We start from the raw sequence: 23,399 nt of genomic DNA, 5'->3' as shown, positions 1-23,399 counted from the left end.
TTTTCTCACTGCTTTTCCCTTCCGACCGGAACGGTATGATGGACTCAGCTCGGCGGAAAATCCACTCCCAGCCAATGCGACCTAGTGTCAGGGCAGCACGTAGAGTGATGAGTGCGCTGCCAGGTTGACGTTCAACCGCAAGATCGGGGAGGCTAGTGTGTAGCACGGGGACGACGCTGGCAGACTTCTCGGCGCCCACCAGGACGGGATTTTCGCAGGAACTCAGACTGGACAAAGGTGCGTCGGCGCTTTGTCGCTGGGGTTGTCGGGTACAGAGCCAGTTACAAGTTGCAACCTGTGAGGAAACTGGTTCAGGTGGTTTGCGCAGCTGGTCACTCGGCTGTCCGCCAGGAAATAGAAATGGGCGCAGTTGAAATTGAACCACGTCTCGGGCAAGTGTGGAGCGGGGGAATTGGCTGCTTTGGCTACTGCTTCTCCCTCGATTTGTCGCGTCTCCCTTAGCGCGTTTTGCGCGGACTCCCCAAACCCCCTGCCACTTCACATCATCAACACTTCTTTTTCTTCCTGACATCTGCATCGTCCCAGCCCGCCGAGTTCCGACCATGTATATCCCTTGCCTGGGAATGATCGGCCTTCACAGAAAGAGAGAGTTGGGTCCCGTTCGACAATGGATCAGAGGCGGAAATCCTGACCCAAATGCGGCTCCCCGTCCCAGACAGTGACAAACTAACCCGAGGCCAAACTCAGTCGCGCAGCAGGCCTTACTGGCTATCTCAGCGATGCTGTCCATGGACCGTTCAACCGCACATCTGGACAGTATGACGGAACAGCTTAGAGAAGGGGATCTTGATGAACTGCCACCATACGTCTGAGCCACCTTCCACCACTACTCAACTTTACTACTAGCCCTCGTGTCGTTTCGCTAAGCGGCATATGCAAGCAGACCAGAAACAGGAGGGAAAGCTGGGATTTCACGTGCTGCTCCTGGCTGATGTTTCATTGTGGTTGCGTACAATTCGCCCCCCAAGTTGTCGCAGCTGTCTATCCGCTAGATCGAATGTTTCTTGATCTCTGTGGCAGTCGAGTTTTCAGCGCTTCGAATGCCTCCGGGCCCGCTCCAACGGTCAGGGCTTTGCAAAAGATCGGACGGGACTCCCGAAGACATCTCTGAGCAAATGGTTTAAAGGAGGCGCGAGGTTGGTCAGTCGGCACGTCTAATAAAAACCCCATCAGGTTCGGGGAATTTGGGTGGATGGCGGCTAAGCTGGACAACTTGGGATGTGGAAGGAAGATCACTCCTCTTCCACGGTGAGTGTCTCTTTGTTCCCCGATCCTTGAGACCGTTGAAATCGACCGCACGCTGCTATTGGAGGTCTGTTAACCTCTGTTATCCCAAGGCCGAGGAAGATACAGCCCACATAATATAAGGGACATGACCACGGATCCCGACTTGCCACAACATGCACCATAGTAACGTCGTGACAAGCCAGAAGGTGTGAGCGGTCAAATGGACTATGCTTGTGAAAAACCTGCGCCTGCGTAGTCAGGTAGCGAGGATGAATCCAGATAGGACGGGAAACACACCGCTCTACAAGAGTCTGGGACGTCGTTGGCTTTTTCGAATTACCAGACTAGTGTCAATGTTGATTCCCTCCTCTGCTCTGCTTCCTCCCCCGCGGATACTTACAACTATGAGGCTCTTTTCTGTGCGCCGAGAGGTCGAGATGGTCCTTTCAATGCAGAATCCCATGTCACATGATATCGCACGCCGGACACTAGGCCTTCTCGGGACAATCCTCAAGACTCCATATTCACTCATGTTTGATACTTTCCGATTCTCCTCTCTCTATAGACAGATAGACAAAAGTCAAAGGCATAGCAGCCCCTTCAACGGTCACTGTAACTCGCTTTACCCTCGCTGGCTGCGAGCTTCCGTTAATTTGTACCAGGATTCCACACTCGGTTACATATGATCAAAGACGATTCTCCAGACCGTCGCCAAGGTCAGTTATCTCCGCCAAAAAAATTATTATCTCCGCACAATAGCATATTTTTCCGCACACAACATCGAGGGCGCCATCGGTTCCGGTGCCCAAAGTCTTTCGTTATCTAGAACGTTATGCCTCGTCAAGCGCACGGGAGACCGCTGCAAACCGGCAGGTTGAATGCTGGCCCCAAGAAGAAGCCTGCCCGAAATCGCAGACTGAACGCACTCGAGATTGCGGAGCGTGAACATCCTGATGAGTTCAAAATTCGACAACACCGTCTCGGGCAGGTCGACGATGAGTTCGACGATTCACGCAGCAGGGTGGATGTGGATGAGCGGTCATCGAAGAGAAGGAAGCTTGCCACAACAGCAGGAAACGAGGTTGAAGAAGATGAGGAAGGTTCGGACCTCGAGGGCAACCGGTGGCATCTCGGTGTAAATGAGGAGGATGAGGATAGTGATATTGAAAGCGAAGAGGCTTTTGGCGCAAGTGATGAAGAGAGGTTTGCAGACTTTACATTTCGTGGAAGCGCTACCACATCCTCGGAGCCCAACCATCGGGGCGGTGCTGCGTCTCTTGAGCTCGATGACGAAGGGAAGACTGGTGAAGAAAACAAGAACACCAATGACGAGCCAGATGATGACTTCGGGGATGAGGCCGTGGACTTAGCCACAGCTTGGGACATGGACGATCAAGAACAAGTGGGAGTCTCGAGAAGGCGCCCAAAAAATCGAACGCACCTCACAAATGATGCTGGCGACGGCGACGATTCCTCCCACTCAGAACTCGACGATGATACAGAATCAGATGACGAGATATCTCACGCTGAAGGTGATGCGGAATCTGAATTGTCCATTTCAGACGATGAAGGCGATCATTCAAGGCTCCTGAACTTTGTTGAAGGGCTGGCAAACGGTAGCAAAACTCAGACGGTCGTTGAACGGCGACATCTCCAAAGCTTGCCAAATAAGCCATCGCAATTCGGTCTCGGCTCTACGGAAATGCCATCTACCGATCTTTTACGATATGTCAAAGACCCCCACCAGAGACAGTCTCTAAAAATCCTACAGAACAGTGACGGGAGGGGTCACGAAGCCTATAAAAGTGGCATTCCGGGCAGACTCGCACCTCCACTCGCAAAAAGGCAGCAGGATCGCCTTGACCGTTCTGCAGCATATGAGGAGACCAAAAAGGAGTTGGGCAAGTGGATCGAGACGGTCAAGCAGAATCGACGCGCCGAGCACCTCTCATTCCCCCTTGTTGATGCTGCAGTAGCTGGCATGCTGAGCAATAAGCAACTTGGGCCAACCTCTACTACAGAGCCTATGACTTCACTCGAATCGGCGATCCGGAATATCATGATGGAAAGTGGGATGCAGTCGAGAGACAGTCGATCCCAGGAAGACCAGGAACGCGCCTTTGAGGAACTGCACGAGAAGAAGATGCCACTGGCGGAAGTTCAAGCCCGAAGGGCGGAGTTGCGGCGGGCACGGGATCTCATGTTCCGCGAAGAAATCCGAGCACGACGGATCAAAAAGATCAAAAGTAAGGCGTATCGTCGCATCCACCGCAAAGAGCGCGAGAATGCTAGTCAGGAGCATAGAAGCTTGCTGGCAGCGCAAGGCTTAATTGATTCGGAGGAAGAGAGAGAGCAGAACGAGCGTCGACGAGCGGAAGAACGGATGGGCGCCCGCCACAGAGAGAGTAAATGGGCCAAAACTGTCAAGGCTACAGGAAGGGCTACCTGGGATGAGGAGGCTAGGCATGGAGTAGCGGACCTTGCCAGGCGAGACGAAGAACTTCGCAGGCGGATTGACGGCAAGGCCAGTGCTGGTTCGGACGACTCTGGTTCAGAATCTTCTGATTTCGAAGGCTTCTCTGGGACGGATGATGAGAGAGAAAACCTAGAAACTAGGCTCGATGAGGTCGAGCGCGTTGAAGTTGATACTTTCGAGACAAGGCTGGGGTCGATGGCATTCATGAGAAAGGCAGAGGCGGCAAGGAAAGCTGTTAATGAAGAAGAAATCCGGAAGATAAGGCGCAGTCTCCACAGCGACGAAGTGGAATCGGTGAGTCAGGGGCATCTCGAGGACGCCGCCCCGATGGGCCGTCAAAAGTTTGGAGTGGCCGGTGGAGATATTCCTGTGAAGCCTCAAGTTCGTGTTTCCAAGAGCGAGTTCGAGGAGCCCGAGCCGGAGGCGGAGCTTGAAGATATACGGGATCAAGATCAAAGAGAAGGATTGAAAGACAATGCGCCAACGGCCACTTCGCTGGAAATTGGAATTAAACTAGACCGAAGCTCGACTCGGTCGTTGAAGCGCCCGGGTGCGAAGCGGACAGGAAGTTCCAACACAAACAACAACCTGTCAAGCCAGAATTTTTTGCCCCGACTCGCCAACAAAGAAGGAGAGTCATTGAAGAAGACAACACGGGTGCCACGGAGCCACCTCGATGGCTATACTAGTCCGTCCGAGTCCGAGAATGAACAGGATGAGAGAGCCGCACTTGCACAAGCCATCTTTGCAGGTTCGGGTGAAATTCAACGGGAGTTTGCCAGAGAAAAGAAAGAAACCGTGGAGGAAGAAGGGGACCAAGTCGTTGACGACGGCCTTCCTGGGTGGGGAAGTTGGACAGGAGAAGGCATCAGCAAGAAAGCTCAAAAGCGGGTCAAAGGACGGTATTTGACAACGGTGAAGGGTGTGGCGGAAGAGAAGCGACAAGATGCCCGCCTGGAAAAGGTCATTATCAACGAGAAGCGTGTCAAGAAGAACGGGAAGTATTTGGCCAGCGAACTCCCTCATCCATTCGAGTCACGACAACAGTATGAACGGTCGCTTCGTCTGCCCTTGGGGCCTGAATGGACCACAAAGACGACATTCCAGGATGGCACGAAGCCGCGAGTGTTGATTAAGCAGGGCATCATCCGGCCGATGGCACGACCCCTGGCGTAGGGATTTTAGGGATACGTCCCGAGCAGCAGGGAGGAAGAGCAGAATCGATGACAAGAATCCACATTGTGACCGTTCAATTCATTGAGGTCGGAAGTCTGAACTGGCTCGGCTCATCGTCGGAGATTTAGTTTATGATTCTTGGCATTTCCCACGTGATCTACCCTACCCAAAGCCTGCTTCCATCTCCTCCCTCCTTCCTCTCGCTATATCACTCCTGGGACACTCAACACCATTTATCATCGGGGTTACTACCCTTGGTCTTTCCATCTCAACGCAGTATCTGCATAGGTAGGAGACCCCTCCAGATGACTTTCTTTATGCAGGAAGCAACAATGGACGACATCTCAAACCACGGCACAATTGCGCCGCCTGCTCTCTCCAATTCTTCGTCCCTCGAGAGTATCGTCTCCTTGAACTCTACATCCGCCCCGGTCTATCAATTTATCATTTCGACCCTCATTCCTAGCTATCGGATATCTCTTTTCTCTGTTTCCTATTCGTATTCCTGGCCAGAAGTCCTGCCGTTGTCTCACCTCGCCTCAAAGCTCTAGCCCTCTCAGCCAGGCAGGCGCACGGATCGTCTTCTTCGCCGTGCATGCTCGCGCCAAAGCCTACCAGTGCCGCTCTGGTATGCCTGGACTCTCCTTTTCCCCCATCACATACTATCTCAATATGGAAAACTGTTTTCCCCACGACTCCTCTCCTTCCCCTCTTATCAACCTGCTCTCACGTTCTGTACTGTCTTTCACCTGCTGAAGAGCACAATCCTTGTGATTTCGTTCTATCCCTTGATACGTGAACGCCAGGAGCAGAGGAACACTCTGCACCGTCCAAACGGCACAGGTTTCTCCCGTCCTCGACAATACCTTTGCACTTTGGCGTGCGTTTTGTTCTGGGATGCGGGCTGACCCATTGAGAAGACGAATACAACTTATTCTCCCCTCTGCCGCCATGCCTACTAAATGGGGTCACCTGCTAACGATATTGCAGGTGCTGTTTGCTTCAGCCTCGCCCGTTCGTCGGTTTTACGGTCCGTCAAGATATTTGGATCCTGAATGCGGTCGCGGCGATCAAGATCTCTACATTGCAGAATTACTAACACCGTCTTCCAATTATCCAGGTGCTGATGCAGCCCTTATCACTGACGACCTTCAACCCACTTTGCATCCCGATGGCAGTAGCCCCATAACCTCTTCGCCGAGGTCGATCGTGGTTCCAGGTGCCACGTGGGCGATAGCTGATCTACTTACTCCCCCGCCGGCAGGAACTGTTAGTGATGTTAGCACAGATTCAGACGCTGGCCCATATTCCAAGGATATGTTGGTTGCCTCTGACGGAGACACTGAATCACAAAGCTATTCATCTGCTATCACCTTTGCCGATCCACAGCTGAGTGTCCAAACCATCACCATCACCGCCTTACCATCTTCGCAAGTTCCAACAGTGACATCCGCAAGCCAAAGCTTCCCAGACACAACTGGAGTAGGTTTTCTTATCACTACTATCCTCAATATTTTAGGTCACTAATAAATCCAGTCTTTAATCACGACGCTTGAAACCGAAGGGAATCCTCCTGTACAGCCCTTTCCCACCAGTATCCAAACTGTCGCCTCACCCACATTAGAGCCCCTGAACGGCACTGCTCTTTTTGGGAATTCAACAGCATTTAGTTCGACAAGTACAGTGACTGAGACCATCACATTGCCACTGGCAACTTTCGAAAGCTTCTCGACTACGCAGACTGTAACAACCGTTGTCGTTGAGACGACCGCGATTATAACTGCCGTCACAGTCCTCAACACCACTATTACTGCCGATGGGTCCGTTGTAGCAACATCATCAGCAGGCACAACGGTGTTTACTACAACTGGAACAGCACTCGTCGAGACCACGTTGACTGCGTCGACAATAGTGACTGGAACGGTTGAAACGACCCTGACTACTGCTCTCGGCTCGATCTCAATTCTCCCCACGACTAATCCGACCTGCTACGAGAGCATGGCCTGCTCTGGACAGGATATTTTTCAGCCCGTTGCCCTGGGGCAACCTCCCAACAACATCGAACAAAGAGGTGGCCATCCGGTTTCGCGGCTTGGGATTGTTGATATTTACGGCCCCGTCGAGACAAACAAATTCTACCAAAACTTCGTGCTGGGTTCCCAAGGTTCCCCCAGCTTTGTGATGCCCTACTCACTAACTTGGAGCAAGGGGGCCGGTAATGCCTTGAGTTGGGGAATGGCTATATCTCATCTTGAAAATAGCCAGAAGGTTTTTGGGCCGAACAATACTGCTATCCCAGGCGGACCAGCCTCATATTACATCAATGGGATTGGCATTCAGTCACTGATCCTATCTGCCGTTGAATTTGGTTCAAACACAGTTCTGACTGCGGATTCCTTGCTAGCATTTTCGGCAAATATTCATCTTCGGCCATCAGCTGGCTCCCCTTCAGTGCTCACAATGCCAGTGGTCCAAGGTATGGCATTTGTCACTGGGCAATATACCAATCTCCAACCGGCGATACAAAGCAGCATCTTTTTCCGCAGTGTTGCCGCAGCGGGTGAACCGAAACCAGGCATATTCAAATACAAGGTTACTTTAGAAGACGGAAAAGTGTGGCTGATATATGCTACGCCGGCCAATGGATTCACCCCCAACTTTCAGCTCGTCTCGAGTACGCTACTCCGAGGCTTGCCGAATTGGTACGGCGATATACAAATTGCGAAGCTCCCTGACGACCAATTTGAGTCAATCTATGATGAGGCGGCGGGTGCTTATCCAACCGCTGGACATATTGCCGGCTTTGCACAGAATACGACTGCTCAGTACAGCTTATCGTGGTCCAAAGGGGGCGCTTGTTCGAGCAACACGACTCTCCTCATGTTTGCCCTGCCTCATCACTGTGAGTCATTTGACTTCAATACCAAAAGTAATGTGACAGGCATACAACTAGCCACCACGACCAAAGGCAATGCGACAGCTGTTGTGGGTGACTACTGGGTATTGAAGGAGGACAATCTCCCAGTCTCACTTGGATTTGCGCCCTGGCGACCAGGACATCCCACGGACTTCCAAGGCACGATTTCCCTCTCTCCCGCAGCGCTTTCCGTCATTCAAAACATTTCTCCAACTGAAGCCTCTCAAAATATGTCGGCCCAAACGAACCTCAATAGCATGTATTACAGTGGAAAAGCTCTGAGCAAATTCGCGCAGCTTGTTTACACTATGCATGATCTCACGAACCAGCAAGCTCTGGCAAACGCCGCATTACTAGAGCTCGAAAGTTGCTTTGAGGTTTTCACAAATAATCGGCAGCAGTACCCGCTAATCTACGACACAGACTGGAAGGGTCTCGTGTCATCAGCCAGCTATGTCACAGGCGACCCTGGTGCAGACTTTGGCAATTCGTACTACAATGACCATCATTTTCACTATGGCTACTTCCTCCACGCCGCTGCTGTCATTGGCTACCTCGACCCTGCGTGGCTCAACCAGAATAAGGACTATGTGAACGCCTTGGTTCGCGATGTCTCCAACCCCAGTTTTCTGGACCAGTATTTCCCGGTTTTCCGATCCTTTGATTGGTATCATGGTCATTCTTGGGCTAAAGGGCTTTTTGAATCTGGCGACGGCAAGGATGAAGAATCCTCTTCTGAGGATGCCATGTTTGCATACGGGCTAAAGATGTGGGGCAAAACAATTGGCGATGCCTCCATGGAAGCTCGTGGTAATCTGATGCTTTCTGTCCTAGCACGGAGTCTGCAGAACTATTTCCTAATGACATCGAACAACACCAATCAGCCAGCGCCTTTTATTGGCAACAAAGTCACCGGCATTTTGTTTGAGAACAAAGCAGATCATGTCACCTATTTTGGCGCTGATCTAAGCTACATTCAGGGGTATGTCACCCGTATTCTTCAGTTTTCGCAGGCCAAGTTACTGATGTCTTGCAGCATCCACATGATTCCGCTTATGCCTTTCTCCACGTTGACTCGGACTGGTAAAAGCTTCCTGCGATCGAAGCCGCGCCCTAGACTAACCAGGCCTTGACAGAGCAATTCGTAACAGAGGAATGGATCACATACTTTGCGGACGGTGCAGTTCGTCAGGCTACAGACATTACTGGTGGCTGGAAAGGTGAGCGTAACCTGGACTTTCTAGCGGCGCGTGGTCCTGACGATGCTCAGGTATTGTATATGCGAATTTGGCGATCATTAATCCGACAGCAGCGTACAATTTCTTCACCCAGCCTAATTTTGACATGGGCTGGATCGATGGTGGAGCATCCCTGACGTGGTACATTGCACTGAGCGCTCTGCTAGGAGGAGCGCCGCCATAAAAAAAAGAGCGGTGACCGGAGATCTGGGCTCGCTGTGTGGCTGGAAAGGAAGTACAAGACGGCCGGCAAACGACAATTTGTAAAGGTGGAAATGGGCAGGGATAGGGGTCGGAAAAGAAGGGTACAGGTGTCGCGCTGAATTCACGGGAGTATCTGGGTCACACACGGTACAGGATTATGTGAACCAAGTTTGGCTAGCGGGAGTGAGGCGAGCTGATACAGTCTCCTGTTGAACCTTAGTTTGCCAGTTCCGGTGCGGCATACTTTCGCCTCTCGCCAATCCAGGTGTATCCAGACCCTCCCGTTTCTTGCCGCCATCTTTGTCCAATTCTTCAACCTATCAATCCGGACCGTCCTCTTCAGCCGAATAGAGGATGTAGAAAAAGCCGTTTCCAATATGAATGTCGCCGACGTACTGCAGTTGTTTTGACATGGGCGTTTCCTAGCTACCAGTTCATTTCCCTCGTCACCCAAACAAAAGGCTGGCCTGCCTGTCTCCCAAGGATTTCGACATCTTCTGCTCACTCTTCCCCATCTCGTCCACCGAAATACCGTCGTCCCAGTAGAAGACTAATCCAAGTTCCCCCGCAGCTGCCTTTGTGGCGGGTGTCGCAGTCTTGACGAGTGGGGTCTGCTTCAGTACGACGCGGGAAAGTAATCTTCGAAGCAGTCGCGGCGTGATCTCGTGGGGACGACCACTCCGCCAATCCTTGAGGCGCGGGCCGGGTTGAGGCCCTTCCAATATCAAACAGGATTGACGCTCGAGTAGACTCTGTGCTGTGTCCTCGACCGAGACCGGCGCTGGCGTCCTCCGTCGCGGAATAATAAGAGGCTTCTTCATCTCCTTCTTCCCGCTTACTAGGTCGTGGAGCTCTCGATACTCGTCTTCCGGCAAGGGAGGAAGCACGGCTTTAATGTTGTGATTGTACCATTTTATGCGCAGATTCTTGTACCGTGATTGCGGCAGTGGCGTTCCCCATATGGTTGTCTGTGGTGGGTTGAATCTTGACTTGACTTTTAGATGGGCGCCGACGCGCGCGAAGTAGACCTGTTCGCTCGCTTGAGATGCAATCAGCGCTAGGAGACGCGGAGGAAGATCGAGCTTCCATTTTTCCTCCTTCGGAGAATCAGGTTTCCGCGGCGGGCGAGGGGCGGCGGGAACGGAGGTGTTTGACGTTGGGTGTTCGGTACACGGCCCAGAGGTGCCGCCCTGTGTGGTGGTGATGGTAGGAAATAAAGAAGGGTATAATGTGTCCTCTTCCGTGGTGACCTTGGGGATCTCATCCTCCTCCTCCACGTCGGCCGCCAGCAATTCATCTCCACCTAGATCAGAGCTAGGGAGAGAGATGGCATCTGCCACTGTCGGGATGTTTTGGCCCATTTTGTCTCTCAAGAGTCTCGCTCCGCCTTCAGAGGCTGGGAGTGCTGGGTTTAGGAATTGTGCAAGAAGTTCATACTTCCTGGGTCCTTTTCTTCCGTAGGCCATACGCAAGACGTTCTCCAGTGGGACAATGTATCCTTGGTTCGCATGTCGGAGGATTGAGGCCAATTTCCTCGCCTGGTGGAGCAATCGAGTCACTTTTTCAGGTGCAAGATGTCGGCCACCGGCAGAGTGGGCTTTGCTGCAAGATCTACCCACGCAATCCTTGGGCGGTATCCAGCGACGGAACCCGTCGATGGTAAATTTTCTCATGTATGCCCGACATTGCGGAAGTGGGAGGTAGGAGCATTCTCGCAGGCAGGCGCGGTAGATGTGCAGCGGATTCGTTTCGGGGGGAGGCATTCACATGGTCGACAGGAAGATCAAGGAGCATACGGGGATACTGGTGTACAAAGAGGTGGCTGCACCGTGAGTCAATAACGAACCGTAGCCATGTACAGAGTGCAGAGTGTCAGTGAGTGCGAGTGATGCCAGAAAGTTGAATAGAAAAATGACGACCAATAAGCGGCCGCCATAGTCGGAGGAGGAGCGTTAGGGCAGCATGACACTCGTCCCCAAACGACACTCGGTTTCTCAGATTTTGTTCTTCATCGCACTCCAGTGTTGCAGGGAGTCCATGAGCTTATAGCCACAGAGAAAGCGAGGGGCGCCTGGACCCTCCATCAGTCACCATGGTCAAGCCTTCGCCTCAACTATGCGCCCGCCTGCGCTTCACCACCAAGCAGGTTGGCCGTGGATTCTACCGGGGAAACCGAACTGGATCAATGGGCGCTCACACCGAATACGGCCGTTATATGATTGACTGGCGGAAGACTGTACATTACAACATGCCCGACACGAAAGACTTTCCAGTAAGTCCCATACTGGAGTTATTCTATGGGAGTGCAGTCACTAATTGATGGTCGCAAACTAGCTCTCACCCTTCGTGACCATGGAGATGGAACCGAAAAGCAGAGCCGAGGATCGCCCCGACGGGACTACGTACATACCGAATCGGGTCGATGCGCTGGAATTTCTGAGGACATGGAAAAAGCTCAATCCTCTCGAGTATGATGGCATTGTAGCTCATCAAGAAGAAGAGCGCCGACGCTTTGCCGCTGCCGCAGCTGAACAGATCCATGAACAGGCCCAGGAGGACGTCAAGGAGCTGGCCCCAGAGCAGGTGCAGATGCGGACGCAGAAACAAGCTCAAGTCCAACAACAAACGCGACATATGCACACGATGAGGAGACTCTGGGCGCCTGTGCAGGCTACCGTCATCCGAGAACAACCCAACCAGCCTGTAAAGGATTTTTACCAACTCTCCAGAGCAGAAAGGAAGGAGCTGGTCAACAAGGCCACAACATCGGAATTACGCCAGCGCAGACGAGACCGCAAGGGCCACAAAATCACACAGCAGGAGAAGAAAGAAACAAAGAAAGACATCAAATTGCGGTTAAGACGAGAATTGATCGGCGACGAAGTATTCCAGGACGAAAGGGAGCTTCAAAAGATTCTAATAGAAGAAGGTCGTCGCAGGAAGCAAGCAGGCCTGCCTCGTGCTACGCACGAAGAGAAGGGTCGGTTTCTGGAAAATTTACAGCGGAAGGCCCAGACGAGAGGCTTGTTCGACAAGATATTTGGTGGGGAAAGGGAATGACCAGAATCCTCAAAATCTGTGCCGGACACACTAGATGGTTTTGAGGCACCTATGCACTCGATGAAGAGTCCAGGCTGACGAGCTGCCGCTCATTGAGCCCTGCTGCTTCCGAGTGGCTACGACAGTGAAACAGTCCGAATCGTTGTCCGCCCGAATGACGAACTCGCGCGAACACCTCTTAGCAGGAAACCTGTGAGCAGCCACCACGAGACGCAGGGCCCACAGCAGGAAGGAAAAAAGATATGTACGCGGCTCAGGCATTGATGCAGGGGGATATTGCCGCCTGAACAGACCATTGTCATATGTATTATAATGCTTGTAGGATGGGTGGTGATATATGGCGGTTGATGCTTCTCCATAGCCGGCACGTGCAAAATCTACCGGGACTACTTCAATTGTACTTGTATACCTACACAGAAAGTGAGCCGAGGGTGAGTACCCTGTATAGTAGGGCGGCGTCATTGGTTTCCCAATCCGGGACTCACTAATCTTGGCATCAGGAACTGAATTTTGTTAGGATTTCGTCCTTGAATCACCCCGCAACATCGACTGAGTCACATCCTTCGCCTCAAGAAATATTCGTGCGAAGATAAAAGAGTCCATCATCACACAGACATCGAGAACGGCTTTGTGTTAACGAGTTATCTGCTCCAGGTTCCCAGTAGAGGCTTCAGACCCCCGCCCGGCTTTCTGCACCACCTGCAATCATGGCTACCAACGGTGACTTGCCATCTGACGACGAGTTTTCTCAACCTGGCACACCTCCCGGCGATGAGAACGACGTCGACGAAATTGAAGAGACAAATCAGCCACCTAAATCAGCCCTGAAAAAGGGCACCTCGGCAGCGGTTCCGGATCCGCAAGTCCCTCGCCCTGTCTTGCCCGAACAACCCGACCCTAAAGACCTCGACGTCTCGAAACTCACTCCTCTCTCGCCCGAGATTATTGCAAGACAAGCCACCATCAACATCGGCACAATAGGCCACGTGGCTCACGGAAAATCAACCGTCGTCAAGGCTATCTCCGGGGTCCAAACTGTCCGATTCAAAAATGAATTAGAACGAAATATCACCATCAAATTGGGATATGCCAACGCGAAAATCTACAAATGCGACAACCCAGAGTGTCCGAGACCGACCTGCTACAAATCCTACAAGTCTGAAAAGGAAATCGACCCGCCTTGTGAAAGAGAAGGATGTGGTGGCACATACCGACTCCTTCGCCATGTTTCCTTTGTCGATTGCCCCGGACACGATATTCTGATGAGTACCATGTTGTCCGGCGCCGCAGTCATGGATGCTGCCTTGCTTCTAATAGCAGGAAACGAAAGCTGTCCCCAACCACAGACTTCGGAACATCTCGCCGCGATCGAGATCATGAAACTCAACCATATCATCATCCTACAGAACAAGGTCGACCTGATGAGGGAAGAGGGGGCACAAGCACATTACGAATCAATTCTGAAGTTCATCAAGGGCACCGTTGCGGATGGGTCACCGATCATCCCCATTTCCGCGCAGTTGAAATACAACATTGACGCCATCAATGAGTACCTGGTCACCAAAATCCCCGTCCCTGTGCGAAACTTCAGCGCGGCACCACATATGATCGTCATTCGATCATTCGACGTCAACAAGCCCGGCGCTGAGATCGAGGATCTCAAGGGCGGTGTTGCCGGCGGTTCCATCCTCACTGGTGTGCTCAAGCTCGGCGACGAAATCGAGATCCGCCCGGGGATCATCACGAAAGATGCAACAGGTCAGACCGTCTGCCGCCCCATCATGTCCCGTGTGGTGAGCTTATTCGCCGAACACAACGATCTGAAATTTGCCGTGCCAGGAGGACTCATCGGCGTAGGCACGCGCGTGGATCCAACCCTTTGCAGAGCCGACCGTCTCGTTGGTCACGTCCTGGGCTTGAAGGGGCAACTCCCGGAGATATACATGGAACTTGAGGTTAACTACTTCTTGCTCCGGCGTCTGTTGGGTGTCAAAACGGCGGATGGCAAGCAAGCGAAGGTGGCCAAACTCGCGAAGAACGAAGTATTGATGGTGAATATTGGGTCTACGGCGACGGGCGCAAAGGTCATGGGTGTCAAGGCGGACGCGGCCAAGTTGACCCTCACAAACCCAGCTTGTACGGCGATTGGAGAGAAGATTGCGCTGAGTAGGAGAATCGAGAAGCATTGGCGATTGATTGGGTGGGCAAATATTGTGGCAGGGAACACGATCGAACCCGAGTCTTCTTAGGATGAGACTTTGAGGTGAGACTATCGCCATAGGAGAGACGAGACGTGCGACGAAGGCAAGAGAGGAGGAAGAGGAGGAGGGTGTCAAGAGAGACAAGCAACCCTTCAAATCTGGGGGAAGAGCCAGACTGTAGCCAGTGAGGCTCGATCCAGGCCCAACGAATCAAATCGACATGATGGCGATGGCGATGGCGGTGATGTGACTGACATGGCACAACGATCGCCAAATCGTTATGAAACCCAAAACGACACTTTCCGGAGGCAGAGAATCTGTATACTCTGAGACGTTGGACCTTATCAAGGTCCGTCTTGCCGGCGACGTGGGCCAGATATCTTCTATGATGAAGCGACAGGTTGTCGAGAGTCGGGGAAAGCAAATGATGGAGGTGACGTGAAGAAACCCCTGCACGATGAAGAGATTGATGAAGAATGAAAGAAATGAACCCAGTCGTCACCAGCTTTTTTTTACCCATAAAACGGAGCCTGTTTTCAGCCCACAGTTCCAGCCCACCACAATGTCCTCCTGGCAAAACAGCAGCCAAGTTCCAAGTCCAAAGACATCACTAGGTCAAGGCAAGCAAAACACGCGCTGACTTGAGATCCCTTAGCCTCCTGTTGGCATTGGACTAGGAACGAGGAAAAGAGAACATCGGCATCGGCATGAGGTGAAGAACAGCCACGGCCGCGAGCAGGTTAGCTGGCAAGAGTTCAACCATCTGCTTCGCTCAAGACGAACAACCCAGTGAGTGGAGTGGGAGCTGTCGGATGGGAATGGCATGTTCGAACAGGAAGGGGACTGGGAAGGGGACTTGGAGATCCTCTCAAACCAGTGGATAGAATTGATTACCTGGTTATGACCTGAACTTTGAAAAGCAATGACTAGTGACGAGGGACACGAGAGAGAGAAAAGAGAGAAAAGGACATCAGATAGTACAGATAGACAGCGTTATGCTAGAAACTAACCAACTAGCCAGTTAGTATGTCAGAGCAGAAACTCATTCGATCACTAGGCGTGGGAGAGAACGGAATCGACATTTCCAGCTCGGCTCGGCTCCACCGTCTCGCCATCTGTCTCATTCGATTCATCCAACGAAGGGTACGTAACAGACAAGTATCCAGTTTTAGTCTCCAATCCTGTTCCAGTTCCAGTTCCAGTTCCAGCCTGACTTTTTGCGAGCGAAACTTGCACCAGGAGCCCCAGCGCCAACACCGACACCAACACGAACACCAGTAAGGCCAAGCATGCAATTCACCATCCTCAGCATCGTCTTCCTCACTACCGCTGTCACTCGCTGTCACTGTCGCTCTCGTCGTCATCCGACTGGCCACTCTTGTCTCGAAGACTCGGGGCAGATCGACCGAGTATTTCCCCCTTCGTTTGGCTCGCTCTGTTCCCGTCGTTGATGCTCTTCTCGTCCTTCGCATCTCCGTCCGATGACGATGATGACGATGGCGATGAGGACGAGGATGAGGAGTCATCGTCGTCACTATCATTGCCATTGTCATTGTTCTCTTTCGTGTTGTTGTTCTCATGTTGCTGACCTATCTTTCGAGCGGCTACAACCTTGACCTCCTCTTCGTCATCCTCTTCACTGTCGTCACTCTCCTCGTCATCGTCGTCAATATTAAAGATCAGTGGCTTCTGTCTCTGTTTCGCCGCGTTCACGCGAGAAAGCAGACTGTCCGTTGTAGCCTTGCTGGCTGATTTGTTTGCACTGCGGACCACCTCATGGAGATCGACTAGGCGCTTAGCCGTTTCTAACGTCGGTTTTCTCGGTTGAGGGGTTTTGGCTGCTGCTGCCTTTCCTTCTTTCGATAATAACTCGGTCTCCGCGATCGGTGCTGGTGTGGATTTCCTAGCCACAGAAGAGTTTGTCGATGATGCTTTCTCTGTCGATTGTGGCTGGACACTTGATTTAGGCGTCTTGCTGACCGTGGATGGCTTTACGGAAGGGCTTTTTGCTCGTGCCTTTGCAGGCGTTTTCGGTGGCACTCTCGAATCGGGAATTTGAACATGCGAAAAGCTCGTGCCGGAGGACTCGCGCAGTGAGGAGTTTGCCTTCCCTGCGCTAGGTCTTCTTGGCTCGTGTTCCGCTTCTTTAGTCTCAGTAGTCACGTCTGCTTTTGTTCTCTTAAGAATCCATGAATTATCCTCCACAGAGTGATTCTTAGAAGCCGTGTTCTTCGCCAGTGGCATGGCAGGATGCGGTTCAGGGGTTTCGAGGTGTTGCGGCCTTGGGGTTTTGTTTGTTGACACGTCGGGGATGGGCTTCATCTTAGCGGCCATTTCTTGCCACTTCTGTGATTCAGCCTTCTTCTTCGCCTCCTGTTGCTTCCGCTTCTTCTCCGCTTCATACTGTTCTTTGGTCATGCCTTTGCGGCTTTCCATGGTCTTGATCTCTTCGGGAGTCAAGCCTAGACCAAAGTGTGGACTCTTTCCAGAGTCGGTTTGTTTATCAGCATCGATCCCAGCTGCTTTACTCATGACTGAAGAACCCGGCTTGTCAGCTACACCCGGCCCAGAGTTCCAGTTCGGAAGAGGCTTCATTAATTCATTGGCATTCTCATCGTCCTGACGCGAAGCTCGAAGAACGATACTGGGAGAAGAGTCGGCTCCACGCATCTCTGAATCTGTCATCGGCAATGCTGGCTTCTCGGGCAACTTTTGGTTCTTGATCCGCTCCGTAGGCGTCGTGAGCGATACATCTTTCTTGGACGCTGTGGAACGTGACATCACAGAATCGGGTCCCTCGGAATCTTTCCCTGGTATCCTTCTTCTTGCAGGTGTTGTGACCGCAGCTTTCTTTTGTGCCCTCGTGAGTTTCTTGTTCGGAGCATCCAAGGACGTTCGAGTCCCCGTCGATTCTCGAAGATTCTGCGACAATTGCTCTCCAGGACTGTCACGAGCGGATGTCGTCGTCTGCGATGCCTTGGCTTTCTTGCCAGGCTTCGGCGCTTTCTCAGCTTGCTTATCTACGTTGTCTCCAACAGACTGGGCGGGTCCCTGTACAGAACTTCGCCGGCTTGAATTCATACTGAAGGTATCCGACTTCCGTTTCCGAGACCTCTTCGCCTCCGGTCTAGCCTCAAGAGGGTTATCATCCTTTGCCCAGCCTGCCGACTTTGCATCGTGAATGTTGCCCTGCGTCCTCGATGCAGCACCTTCAGAAAGCATGCCCTTTACGATGTCCTGGCTGGGCGTATTATACATCGCATGCGACGGTTCGTTTTCTTTGTCTTCGCCATTTACTTGCTGAGATTCCGCGGCCCCCTTGCTTTCTGGATATTTGGACGCCGTCGGATCTACCAGGCCTGAATGCTGGTCGTATCCCGTGTCGGCGTCTTCATAGATACTGTTTTCAATTTCGTCATTTGGCTCTGTATTCGGTTTGCCCGAGACGGGCTCCGGCGCTGGCACGGATTGAACACTGGGGCGGACGTCCTCGAACACAGATTCATCATCCAGAACATCCATTGCTTGGCTGATGCTGAGCCACTTATCGCCTTCTCCCTGTTCCCGGGGAGACTGTAGGTCCTCAATGTGCGACAATCGGCCCTTTGAGTTTCGATTACTCAGTTGTGCTTGTCGCGAGCGTGGCGACATTTGAGAATCATCAATATCCGACTCGGGATATGTCTCACGTCTCTTGAACTTGCTAGCCGATGCTGATGCTGACTGGGCAGCAGATTTTGCCGTCTCTTCTGTACCTCGACATTGCAGGTTCGCAGAAGTCGAAAGTCTTCTTGACGTTTCTGAAGGGGGTGTAATAGGTCCTTGTAAGCGCTTCTGCAGCTGCCCAAATGAATCGCTTGATGAGAGGAGACCATTTGGCGGACGCGATTCACGAGAGTCTGGTGGATATACCGGCCTGTTCCTCGGTCTCTTGTTTGACCCAAAGGTTGGAGGCTGTTCTGATAATTCCTCAAGCTCGTCAATCCGCGCAGGAGAGACATCGTGCAGTAATCTCCGCAGTCTAGGAGACTCCTGTTTAGGCCTGAGGAGTGTCTGCTGCCGTCCCAGCTCTTGATCCGGATTTGTAAACTGTGTGCCCGCCACCAACTCAAGTGACCCTTGGACGTCGTCACGCTCAATCGATGAGATTGGAGCTTGATCTTCTCTTTGTGTCTCTGGTATCTCGACTTGTCGGGGTCTCTTGCTCGCGTTCGCCGTGGAGAGGTATTCGCCACCGATAGGAGATGGACGTTTGCCCAGCGAGGAAGGAAGACTCGGGAAGGTGGGCACGGGCGGACGTGAGATCTTCTCGAGTTGGATTCGATATTCAGGGTCGTCCAACTGACTACCAATTGCGACAGATCCTTCTCGCAGGGTCCGACCTTGCTCGAGGATGACCTTGATGGTGACGCGCTGGTCGCATGCATCGATTTGAGCCTTGCCTTCGTCGAGGAGGAGATCCGACACGTATGCTCGAGGGTCTAGATCGCAGTCGTCTGCGTTGTCCTTGAGGTACTTGATGGTCGGGAGCTCCCTGATCTCGAGTCAGACCCTGTCGCGCAACAACCAAGCGGGCAGAGGGCATACTGTTGGTAGCAGCTTTGGTACGCTCTCTGCACCTCGAGGGCCAGAGTTCCAATCTGCCATTTGTATGGCTCTCGCACAACCACAACCAGCCGCTTCTCGCCTTTGACGGGTAAATTGGTAGATCCTTGAAGACTTTTGAGGTAGTCGTCTTCCGAGAGAATCCTCGCGGCAACACGCAATTTGACCATGGCAGCGAGAATTGTCCTTCCGTGCGCAATCAAGGACGCGACAGTTATGTCCCGGTGGGTAAAGCAGTAAAAAGTTTCGCGAATCGCAATGTGAGGAGCGAGTGAAAGTGCGGAGAAGATGGTCGGGTGATGAAAAGACGCGGCTGGATCCATGTCCCAATTAGCCCACTATGCCCAGTCAGGCCGACTGTAGGGCAAAACACGTTTGTTCGATAAAAGGCCACGTTATTATGAATAGTCCATTTCTGCTGTGTAGCTGGTAAGGCTACAGGCTGAATCCACCTTGCCTTCACTTTGAATTCAACGTCTATCGGTGGAAGCAACAGTTAGATTCTCAACCATCGATAGCCGGCCGCGTTCTTCCTGCGATCCCTAACTGATCGAGATATTAACTATCTTAATGTCTTCTTCTGGCTTCTCCTTTCGGACCTTTGCGTTTTCAATCTGATGAATCACATCCAGCCCTTTGTATGCCCGTCCAAAGATGGTGTGCTTATTGTCCAACCAAGGGGTTTTCTCGGTGGTGATGAAGAACTGTGACCCATTTGTGTTTGGCCCGGCATTAGCCATACTCACCGTATATGGCTTGTCGTGCTTGAGATCGGAAAACTCATCTTCGAATTCTTTTCCCCAGATGCTCTCACCACCAGTGCCATCGCCCAGTGGGTCCCCACCCTGGATCATGAATTTTCTGATTACTCGGTGGAAGATCGTGTTGTTGTAGTAGCCGTTCCTTGCATGCGTGACAAAGTTCTCCACAGCTTTGGGAGCCTTGTCCGGAAACAATCTGATATGGATATCGCCACAGGTGGTATGCAGGACGGCAGATGTGCCTGACTGAGCCTGCCTTTCTTCCTTTTTCTTGGCCGAAATGACTCGGGGCTTCTCATTTTGCACATCGCGGGTCGATTTGCTAATCTCTTCGTCATTGGTGAACATGTAAAACCGTACTTTGCCATATGCCGTCGCAAACAGCATAGGGTCTCTAGCCTCGGCTTCGCTGAGCAGGGGATTTGCGCTGGCAGCCATCGACACCGTCACCACCTCTTTCTTCTGAGGAGCTCCCTGATACAAGGCCACGTTCAGGGCTCGAAACGGTTCATCCTTGCCATACGCTTTCATCACTCGATTGGTGAGGGTATTGATCACCTTGATCCCCAGGAGTGAACCGTATGCGATGAAATGGCCTGATTCATCAAAGACAATGTTGATTCTTGACCTGATGGTGGGGTTGTCAAGTTCGCGCTCAACTGCCATCCTTCGTCCAAACTCAACCTCGTCGAGCTTCTGGAGCGCAGTCCCGGCTTGTTGCATCGAGGTGATGGTCTCGAGCGATTCGTCGTATGACCGATAGAGCTTGCCCGAGGCAAAGTCGAAAACTCGAATCTTCCGATCTGGGAATGATATACTGGCAAATTGGTGGCCCGAAGGTGACATTGTAATACAGCAGGGGGCAGATTTCGCCTTTTTGAAGTCAAACAGATTTGTTGCTGACTTCATTTTGAAAACACTATCCGGCTTTTCAAAGTTGTCGCCTGGTTGCCAATATTCAATCATGCCGGTTGAGTCAGCAGACACGACGCAGTCAAAGGCTGGGTTGTACGCCATAGCCACAACCAGCGCTCTGTGGAGGGAAGACAAAGTTTGCACAGGTGTCTGTGAGTTGCCGGGGTCATCGTAAATATGTATCTCCTTGCCTAGAGCGACAGCTAGTATCGGCGAAGCTCCTCTCCGATGCACCCAACATATACAAGAAGCTGGACTCTCAAGGCTTAAAATAGAAAGTAGATCGAAGGTAATGACGTCGAAAATCTTGATGCTGCTGTCATACTCATCCCCGGCTGTGGCGAAGAAAGCGCCATCGACGCTGACTGAGGAGCTCACTATACGTCCTTCATGTGCCCGGTACTCTTTGGCAAACTCGATCCCCGTTGCAACTTTCTTCCAGAATTTGACTACCCCATCGACGGAAGTGGTAATGACGAAATCAGCGGGCGACGGAGCAACTGTCACGGCCAACAGCTGATCCTTGTGCATCAATGACTTCGAATACCTCAGACTTTTCGGTAAGGCATCCACGTAGAGAGATTCATATGGGAGCTTGCGTTTCTTTTTCGGGGGGACCGACGATGGCAAAGCCGGCCCGAAGTCATCGTCAGAGGACTCGCTCTCGGATTTCGCGCCATCAGCGGACCTCGAGCGTTTGCGGGACTGAGCGTCTGACATGGTCCGCACCCTAGCTTATGGAATTTTGATGTGTCGTTGTTTTGGGTTGCGAGGCTGAAAGATTCGCGCTGTTTAGAACAAGGAAAAGGTGCTGGTAGGTTAAACTTCGGAATGGTTGGCACGCTAACACCAAAAGCGGTAACGGTCTCGGTGGGCCGATCAGAGCCAATATGATTGGTTGACAACTCAACATGTCAAGGGGGTCGCCATACCTCCTGATTCTGCCTCTGCTTCACTTCTGTAAGGCTTCTTCTGCATTCTGTACACTATAGAATCCATGACTGAGACTCTCTCATACTATGGGGAGACTGCTCATGCCAGCAAGCGCGACAACCTGCGGGACTCGTTCTGTGTCTGCGATCCCACCAGTCGGCCCCTTCGCCTTCCGAAGAATGTTCGCAGCAACTCGTTGCTCAGGATATTGCTGCAAAGCTCCTTTGGGCTTCCCTGCATCAATTATTGCTGTGTATGAATCGGCAGACTTCATTCATGGACGCTTTCAACAGGGTTGAACGCGCTGCTTGTCAGACGTTCTCTTTGTTCCTTTGTCTGGCATTTTCATTCTTCGCTGTCTGTGCAATCTCCAACGGCCTAATGCGGTCTCGGGCAGCCTCGTAGCGGCTGCTACATTTAACTTGATGGCCAAGATTCAATGAATTCCCTTATCTGTCTCTGTGATCCCTGTGTGCGGTATACTCAAGGATCTTTCTATAGTAAAAGATGCCTTCGTCCATTCGATTTCGCTCACCATATCGTGGCGAGACGGATTCTCTGGCGATTCCGCGGACGCCCAAATCACCCCGTGGAGAATATACAGGAGACCCTGTACCCCCGGAAGGCTCTACATCTAAGCGCCTCCCCTTGAGGATTGTCTTCGGCATCCTCCTCGTGGCGGCTTGCCTCTCTTCCGCTCTGTTCAGCTATCGACATAGGGTTATCCCTCCATTCCCGACAAGGCCGTCCGCATGCTGGAAGACCAACGGCTCGGCATGGGCGAATCCAAAGCTCCAGAGCTTTGCGCCATCCTTCAGTGAGACCCCTTCAGTATTTGCAGATAGATATGAGTTCCAGCTCCCAGGAACCAGAGGCGATCGCGCATGGCTGCGCATGTTTCCGATGGGAGATGGGAGGATAGCTGTCAAGCATCCGAGGAAATATGGATTGCCCTCGAGTGCCTCCGCAGTGGATGGAGATGGACACGCGATTTCCGATACGGAGATTTACGATGTTGCCATCGTAAGACAGTTAGACTGCCTGGTAAGCTCCCTAAAGCTCAGCAGATCCCCCGCGAACAATGGCTACGCATTGGACTGGACTGGATTATGTTAAATTCGGTTGGATTTGGCTGACCACAAGCACTATGTGTGCCCAGGCATTCATCCGCCAGATTCTAATCGATTATGATCACGAACATCATCCTCATGTCCACGAGAGAGCCCACGTCTTCCACTGTCTAGATCACGGTGAGATATCCACTGCATGCCCTTCCTGTCTTCCCCCGCTGTATCCTCTTCTCCGGCCATGAACTAACCCCGTACTGCCTTTTAATAGTCCGACAAGCACTCCTTTGTGCCGCGGACACGACGCTGGAGCCTACGCGCGACGGCGGCGTGGTTTCGGTCCCGGACAGCCCGCATCGCTACGTGGGACACCAGAAGATGGTGGACGATCGCAGCAGCGGGTTGCCGGCTGCGTTGCATACATGCAAGAATTGGACGGCGGTCAAGGTCTGGATTGAAGAGAATAGGGTACCATGAAACTGGCCGCCTGTCATCCATGTGCTAGGACTACTGGAAGGGAGGCTTATATGATGGAGGTATAGAGATGGAAATTATATATGGATAGAGGTAGAGCGGAAATTGAAATCAGCTGAAGATC

General features: G+C 52.1%; 8 protein-coding genes across 8 annotated transcripts; 5 read left to right on the top strand and 3 right to left on the bottom strand.

Moving 5' to 3' along the window:
• Positions 1–2,080: 2,080 nt before the first annotated feature.
• Positions 2,081–4,900, top strand: Z519_04734 (uncharacterized protein; the record flags this gene model as incomplete). Its single annotated transcript, XM_016762479.1, has 1 exon — positions 2,081–4,900. The coding sequence occupies one exon, from the start codon at positions 2,081–2,083 to the stop codon at positions 4,898–4,900; it is 2,820 nt and encodes a 939-aa protein (XP_016621426.1).
• Positions 4,901–5,851: 951 nt separating this feature from the next.
• On the top strand, positions 5,852–9,239 carry Z519_04733 (uncharacterized protein; the record flags this gene model as incomplete). The annotated part of the gene is made up of 5 exons (XM_016762478.1): positions 5,852–6,382; positions 6,437–8,799; positions 8,854–8,900; positions 8,954–9,037; positions 9,088–9,239. The coding sequence occupies 5 exons, from the start codon at positions 5,852–5,854 to the stop codon at positions 9,237–9,239; spliced, it is 3,177 nt and encodes a 1,058-aa protein (XP_016621425.1).
• Positions 9,240–9,705: 466 nt separating this feature from the next.
• On the bottom strand, positions 9,706–11,022 carry Z519_04732 (uncharacterized protein; the record flags this gene model as incomplete). Its single annotated transcript, XM_016762477.1, has 1 exon — positions 9,706–11,022. One exon carries the CDS (start codon positions 11,020–11,022, stop codon positions 9,706–9,708), a length of 1,317 nt encoding a protein of 438 aa, XP_016621424.1.
• A 329-nt stretch (positions 11,023–11,351) lies between these two features.
• On the top strand, positions 11,352–12,319 carry Z519_04731 (uncharacterized protein; the record flags this gene model as incomplete). The annotated part of the gene is made up of 2 exons (XM_016762476.1): positions 11,352–11,531; positions 11,594–12,319. The coding sequence occupies 2 exons, from the start codon at positions 11,352–11,354 to the stop codon at positions 12,317–12,319; spliced, it is 906 nt and encodes a 301-aa protein (XP_016621423.1).
• Positions 12,320–13,026: 707 nt separating this feature from the next.
• Positions 13,027–14,568, top strand: Z519_04730 (eukaryotic translation initiation factor 2 subunit gamma; the record flags this gene model as incomplete). Its single annotated transcript, XM_016762475.1, has 1 exon — positions 13,027–14,568. One exon carries the CDS (start codon positions 13,027–13,029, stop codon positions 14,566–14,568), a length of 1,542 nt encoding a protein of 513 aa, XP_016621422.1.
• A 1,284-nt stretch (positions 14,569–15,852) lies between these two features.
• On the bottom strand, positions 15,853–19,295 carry Z519_04729 (uncharacterized protein; the record flags this gene model as incomplete). The annotated part of the gene is made up of 2 exons (XM_016762474.1): positions 15,853–19,054; positions 19,108–19,295. 2 exons carry the CDS (start codon positions 19,293–19,295, stop codon positions 15,853–15,855), a joined length of 3,390 nt encoding a protein of 1,129 aa, XP_016621421.1.
• Positions 19,296–19,667: 372 nt separating this feature from the next.
• On the bottom strand, positions 19,668–21,521 carry Z519_04728 (uncharacterized protein; the record flags this gene model as incomplete). The annotated part of the gene is made up of 1 exon (XM_016762473.1): positions 19,668–21,521. One exon carries the CDS (start codon positions 21,519–21,521, stop codon positions 19,668–19,670), a length of 1,854 nt encoding a protein of 617 aa, XP_016621420.1.
• Positions 21,522–22,815: 1,294 nt separating this feature from the next.
• Positions 22,816–23,278, top strand: Z519_04727 (uncharacterized protein; the record flags this gene model as incomplete). The annotated part of the gene is made up of 2 exons (XM_016762472.1): positions 22,816–22,984; positions 23,073–23,278. 2 exons carry the CDS (start codon positions 22,816–22,818, stop codon positions 23,276–23,278), a joined length of 375 nt encoding a protein of 124 aa, XP_016621419.1.
• Between the last annotated feature and the right edge of the window lie 121 nt (positions 23,279–23,399).

This window comes from Cladophialophora bantiana, assembly GCF_000835475.1.
Source record: "Cladophialophora bantiana CBS 173.52 unplaced genomic scaffold supercont1.6, whole genome shotgun sequence".
Classification (NCBI taxonomy): Eukaryota; Fungi; Ascomycota; class Eurotiomycetes; order Chaetothyriales; family Herpotrichiellaceae; genus Cladophialophora; species Cladophialophora bantiana.
This window is presented reverse-complemented; position numbering and strand designations above follow the sequence as displayed.